Raw genomic sequence first — 6525 nt, 5'->3', positions numbered from 1 at the left:
AAATATTACCCGGCCAAACTTTAACGGATATTCACCGGGTACAAAGAAAATGAGTTAAAATTACCCAGTCGGATTTCACTGGGTACAAAATAATTTAAGATACCCGGTCGAGCTTCAAGGAAATTGATTGAAATCACCTGGTCAGGCTTCACTAGGTCTTCACCAGGTATGAAAGAAATTGATTGAACATATTTTGTATGAGCCCGACGGGAATTAGTGCCTACTTGCATGGGCCCGACTAGGAATTAGTGTACTTTGAACATATTTTACATGCGTCTGCCCGGGAATTGGTGCATACTTGCATGGACTCGACCGGGAATTAGTGTACTTTGAGCATATTTTCCATGAGCCTGGTTGGAAATTGACGCCTACTTGCATGGGTACGCCCGGGAATTAGTATACTTTGAACATATTTTGCATGCCCCTGGTGAGGAATTAGTGCATACTTGCATGGGCCCGCTTGAGAATCAATGTACTTTAAACATATTGTTTTTCGACCCGATCCCATACCTGGGCGGGTTGAAGATCGGGCCAAAAAATAGTATATAACATTCCTGGTTTCCACCCCGATCTGGTGCAATTAGCCCCGCACGGTCACATACCCGATCAGTTTCGTATGAAACCCGACCGGGTAAAGACTGATTTTTAGAAAAAAATGGTCCGATTTTTATAGAAAAATTAATTGCTCGAAATTGTTCAGAAAACGCCAAAAATGATGTTCTAAAGAAAAAAATGACATTAAAAATGGGTGGGGTTTTATCAAAGAGTTTGTGACTTTTGAAATGTTGAAGGGTATAATAGTAATTTTATATTATTGACAAAATTATTGGGTAAAAAAAATAATATTTTTAAAAGATCTAAATTTCAAAAACAAAACTCTAAATAGGTCATTTTTGTCTATTGCCCTTCAACTTTTGCATTCTTGTCGTTTATACTTGTACTTTCAGATAATTTGTTTTGACGGATGAACCTTGCCTAAAGTTCACCTTGATCGTTGTCAATGCGAGTTTCTTATGTAGCTTCTCTATGGACGAGTTTCTATTTTTAACTGCTAAGGTCTCAATTTTGTTGATTTACATTAGATCAGAAAAATCCACTTCAACTCCACGGCAAAAGTATATCTTAATAGACCAAAATGGGAAAAAAATAATATTAATATACAGATGTTGGAATGAAAATGTGTATCTACATGTTAAATATAAAGAATCTCATGAAATTTCTAAAGATTACAAAGCTCTTATACAAAAGATAGAGAGAAACCTGGGAAGTAGAGGCAAATAAAATGAATATGAAAGGGAAGAAGGCAGCTTATGCTTCCTGTTCCTGTGGTTTCCAAAGCAAACACTCTTGTTTTATCGGTTTCTATGAGTATTATTAAGTGGTGGGGGAAAGGCAGCGATAAGGTTTAACGCTTATTCAAGGGCTTTACAGGCGCTCCTATTTCCAACTGCTAACCGTTGGATGTATTGTCATTGGTTTCTGCAGGCAATGGAACAGTAACTACTCTACGGACAAACTGTCCCTTCACTCTTGGACGCTGCTCTGCCAGCTTTTTTCTACTCTCATAACGGACCTGTGATGAAATACCTCCATAAGAAACACAACAATGTAAAACTAAATAAAGCAGCGCCAGATTAGACGAGCAATAACTACCTTTTTCTCATAACATCTATCTTTTCTTTTCAGTCGGAACTTTGTTAGAGCTGCTTCTCTTTGACTGGACCGGTGAGAATCTCCTCCACAAAACAAAGCTTCTTCATTTCTGCTCTCAGATGTAACCCTTGCAGCGCCAACCCGATCTACATTGCTGTTGCTTCCGCAGGTGCTAGGATATCCAACGCTTCCAATATGAGTTGTATTACCACCACATACATTACTGTTTGCACTGTGATCAGTGGTAGGAGATATATGGCCTTGATTTTCTGCGGACTGGCCCGAGTTTTCTATCTTTCTGCTTGCTGGACTGCTTACGTTGTGGTGCTGGTTCAGAAATTGCTCCAAATTATGATTCTCAAGGTTTAAGGGATAAACCGTCTGTTTTCCAAAGATGAGTTCGGGATGGGTGACTGGAGTTTGGCATGGAGACGATGGGCTACCCCGTTGCGTGCAGAAGTTGTGAGAAGGTAAAGAGCCATAGCCCGAGGCTGAGCATTGATTATTAGACATCAAATCTTTCACTGACACTTGTAGAGGGATTACCGTCTCCGAAGTGCTTGATTTAGCAACTTCAGACTGAGTAGATTGACTCGTGATCATAGGCATAGAAGTATTACTCTTTTGAAGATTTGGCGTAGGATTAATGGCATCAGAGGTAGAAGTAGCAGTAATACTTCCAATATGCTCGGGGTTGCTTCCAAATTCCTTTTGCTCATCACAGATACTACTTGATTTTGCTTGAAGTGATTGCAATGGCCTGAAAGTGTATCTGCACAATCACCACACAAGGCTCAGCAGATAGAAAGAAAATAACTTTGTATTCCTCATAATGAAACACCAAATGATAATCTCACAACATCCTGTTCTCCCATAACTAAACAAACTAAGCCATTCAACACATCGCCATCAAAACAGGAGCATAGATTAATGTATCGCAGTATATTGCCTAGTTCTTGAATAAGGACTAGACCCCATACACCTGGAATTTTAGACTTCTACCAAGTCCTTAAAAGTTCGATCGCACAACCCTCTCCCACGACGTTGCAAGAACTTCATCAATTGAAGATTCGATGTAAAAAAGATAATATAGGGCACTATATTTCTGGAACAATGTATGTATACAAATTACAAACAAAAGAGGGAAGGATAAAAAGTAAAAAATAAATAAATAAATAAAAAACTTCCCAAACGGAAAGTGAGAACTCAATCAATTACAATCAATTCCAGGAGACAATTATGTGAGTGATAACCTTTTCCAAAGAGTAAAATGAAGGAGCGGCAGGATTAGATTAATAAGTTGTAGCCTTTTATCCACTTGAACTGAAGGGGTGCATTTTAATTTCGAAGGCTTTGTATTTCTCTAGCAAGCAGTTAGAAAACATTAATTTCCACGTGTTAATGCCTAGAGTTCAGATTGATAACTTAGTCCCCTACTAAAAATCCATACACTCGCGCAAACACACACAAATGAAAGGCCAAGGATCCTAACTAAAAAGAAATCACACCTTGTAAAAGCTGAAGCACTAGAATGTTTGAGGGTAGCCCGTCCTGCAGCACGTTCCTCAAAATCGTTAGGTTGACATCTTCTCAGGGAAAGATCCAAGTGAAGAGCAGAGCCAAAATTGTTTGCGGCAAAATTGTTGGATGGAGAACCTTTTTGGTAGTTATCGGGATACTTGATACAGGCATGATTCAAGGCAGTTGCATCTCTGGATGGGTTGGCAAGCAAATCCTTATCATCACCTGCTTCACTAGCAATATTAGGACTTCTCCCATCATTGACCGGCTCAAGACCCATGCTTAGTGTGATTGGTAAATCAGCATTGACATAGCAACTCATTGCCAATCCTAGTATAGTGCGAACATTTATATAAGTTAGATTCTGCAGAAAGAGAGAAACGACCACATGAAACAACCAGCAACTGAAAAAATAAATAAGTGGTACCTCCAGTTTCATTTTCATGCATAAACAATCTTTGACTCAAATTGATGTGATGTTCATCTTTTTGTAGCTTGAAGTCGTTGGGAGAGGCTCTTCCCTGCCTACGCTGTGAATTTTCCTGCATCTTACTTCCAGCCTCGAAATCTACCTTCGTACAAGAGCTCTGCAAGGGACACTGAAACATTAGCCTTTGGCTAGAATAAAAAATGGAAGATGCCTTCAAATCATGGTTAGGTTCATATGCACCCGTAAGTACATCAATTGTTAAATTAAAATATTTGAATTATCCATGTACTTTCACACAAATTTCACTATTAATAAGAATTCAGGACCACCTACTTCGTACGGAAGACAAAGAACCTCAAAGTACATTTAAAACCTACATCTCATTTTAAATATTTTTCTAAATAGTGGGAATCAGAAAAATCCATAAGCTGATAAGTTCTGGTATTGTATATGATGACATTATTCAAATCAAATGACTATTTGCACAAATAAGATTGCCCCTAACGGAATGGATAGTTAATTTAAGATCCATATTGCATTTTCATTAACCAATTAAAAGCAGTAAGGTAAAATCCTACATTTAGTCCACCATTAATAAATCCATTCTAACCTGAGTATCACTTCCTTTCTCAATGTTTTTATTATTCCTCTGAACTCCAGCAACATAACCAGTTGAGTGATTGCTTGCAGTCTCATTTTCTGAAGTGACTTCAACCTTTTCTTGAACGTCAGTTCTCACATTGGATGACTGAAATCAACGTTAATCATATGCAATTTAGAATTTTGTATTTCATGGTTGACACCTAAAAAGAATTTTATATATATATATATATAACTAAAATAGCATACTGTTTGTCTTCTCCAAACATGTTGCCACAGATTTCTCAGCTCATTCCTCCTTAAGGGCTTGACAAGATAGTCTGCTGCACCTTTCATCATGCATTTATAAACAGTGCTGATAGAATCTTCGGAGGACATCACTGCACGAAGTAAAATGCCTAGTGGTTAGATTTAGCTATTGCACAATTAACAAAAAGCAAATCTCAGATATGCACGTTCCTATCCAACAGTATTTTCAGGAACATACTTATAACAGGAATATTTTTGCAAGTCTCGTGCTCCATGATCAGAGTTAGCAGAGCAAATCCAGAGATTGATGGCAATTCAACTTCCGCCAATATAAGATCTACATTACAGGGCCTTTCTTTGAGAATCTCCCATGCTTTCAAGCCATCAGGAACAGCAGCAACTGTTCAAACAAGAAAAACAAAATATCTTCAATTGAAAAAGGTTAAACTTTAATATCTCATTCGCCTTAAGGCAAGATCTCCACATTTTAAATACACACACACACACACAGGATCAGGTGGCTGCAGTTGAATAAGTATAGCATTTTAGTCATAATCCAACATTGATATGAAGTGAAGTATAAAGCTATTATTAATTTCATAATAGAAAAGGTACATTAAGCAACCACCAATTTTAGGTGTATATCAATGAGAGGCCTTATTTTTTTTTTTTTTTTTTGTCTATCTCTAAAACCATAGAAAAGGAAAACCAATCAAATTATAATTAATGATAGATAGTCTCAAGTATTAAATAAAGAAAAAAGGCACAAACAAATGGTTAGTCTAAAAGAAACCAAAGATGATTGATTATAAAGTTGTAAAAGTAGAAAATAGAAGATAATTAGCATAAATGGGTCAATTTTTGTCCATCAATTGGGAGCTGCTGGAAAAGAGAATATATGAACATAATCTTTTAAGTTAGTAATATAGAAATGACCAATTTAAGAAAGAGAGAGAGAATACAGAATCTAAATAATGAAGCAGGTTAGAAGAGATGGAAGATAGCAGAGACACAAAAGCAGAAGAAAGAGGATTTGGGTGTTAATAATTAAGAGCTATATTATCAATAACAATACCACTCATTTCCGTACTTCCACAGTAATAGAAGTAGAAGAGGTGAAGGTGTAAGAAATTTAGGGGGAAAGTGAGTTATGAGGGAAGATTTGGTAAATGAAAGAAGGAAGGGTAGAAAGAGTAAGAGGAATTGAGCGATAGAAAAGGAAATTTAGGATGAAGAGAAAAATTGAAAGGGGAAATTGGGAGAAACAGACCTCGGTAGCAGCACTTGCGGAGAAGGGCAGTGATAATCTGTCTGGTGGAATCGTCGGCTTCGACGAGCAAAACCCTGAGCCTCATCTTGGGCAAGAAGCGCTCCCACTTAATCCCGATCCCAAACCCACTTGAACTTCCATCTCTGTTAGGTCTGTGAGTGCCCATACTCTCTGCGTCCGCCATATCGTCGTTGTGGAGCCTGATATAATCGACATCCACATCCTCAGAGCTGACGACCACGGCCTCGCCCATTTAGTAGCAGTCCTCTCTATGTCAGTCGAAGGCGTAATCAGAAACGAAGAAGAAGGAGAAGGAGTAGGAAAGGGAGAATGGTGTGAATGAAGAAGAAGAAGAAAACGGTGGCTGAAAATCTCATCATGCAAAGGAAAAGAAAACGCAGAAAAAAAAATATCTAAAAAAATATCAGCTGCAAATTGAGTGTGGGGGATCCAAGGGCGGAGAGGAGGAGTGGGGATTTAACCGCCAGAAATCGGAGGGCTGAGAAGAAAGGAAGGCAGGATTGAGGAAAATATCTGAAAGAGAGTCCAATCAGGCCCACTCATGACACGTCAGCGGCTAGTCGGAGGAGATTGTTGGATAGCAAGGGTAAGAGACAAAAGTCCGATTGGTTATGTGTTTTGTGGCGATGGTTTGTTGGGCGTAATTCTCCTTTTTTTTTTTGCCTTTTTCTTTTTTCTTTTTTTTTTTTTTTTTGGTTTTCGGCAAATAAAGAAACCGAGATACTTCTGAGCCGGGGCCCACTTCGAAGATATTTAGATTGATTGTTGACGTGGAGCGGTG

General features: G+C 38.2%; 1 protein-coding gene across 2 annotated transcripts; it reads right to left on the bottom strand.

The window, feature by feature from the left end:
* Positions 1-1122: 1122 nt before the first annotated feature.
* On the bottom strand, positions 1123-6299 carry LOC120067309 (two-component response regulator-like APRR3). Of its 2 annotated transcripts, XM_039018866.1 has the most exons (9): positions 5724-6299; positions 4692-4853; positions 4454-4584; positions 4215-4352; positions 3602-3761; positions 3310-3504; positions 3162-3204; positions 1654-2425; positions 1123-1573 (listed from the first exon to the last, which is right to left on the bottom strand). In XM_039018866.1, exons 1-9 carry the CDS (start codon positions 5974-5976, stop codon positions 1451-1453), a joined length of 1977 nt encoding a protein of 658 aa, XP_038874794.1. In that variant the 5' UTR covers positions 5977-6299; the 3' UTR covers positions 1123-1450. The 2 variants fall into 2 exon arrangements, with proteins under 2 accessions (XP_038874794.1, XP_038874792.1); XM_039018864.1 differs by having other exon boundaries at positions 3162-3504; positions 5724-6290.
* Positions 6300-6525: the final 226 nt, after the last annotated feature.

This window comes from Benincasa hispida, chromosome 12 (genome assembly GCF_009727055.1).
Source record: "Benincasa hispida cultivar B227 chromosome 12, ASM972705v1, whole genome shotgun sequence".
NCBI lineage: Eukaryota > Viridiplantae > Streptophyta > Magnoliopsida > Cucurbitales > Cucurbitaceae > Benincasa > Benincasa hispida.
This window is presented reverse-complemented; position numbering and strand designations above follow the sequence as displayed.

Excerpts from the sequence above, each read along its gene's own strand:
- LOC120067309 (XM_039018864.1), bottom strand. The coding sequence starts at position 5,976 with ATGGGCGAGGCCGTGGTCGTCAGCTCTGAGGATGTGGATGTCGATTAT. Across the intron at positions 4,854-5,723 it reads CCGCAAGTGCTGCTACCGAG|TTGCTGCTGTTCCTGATGGC; the intron begins GTCTGTTTCTCC and ends TTGTTTGAACAG. Across the intron at positions 2,426-3,161 it reads AGTGCTTCAGCTTTTACAAG|ATACACTTTCAGGCCATTGC; the intron begins GTGTGATTTCTT and ends GTGATTGTGCAG.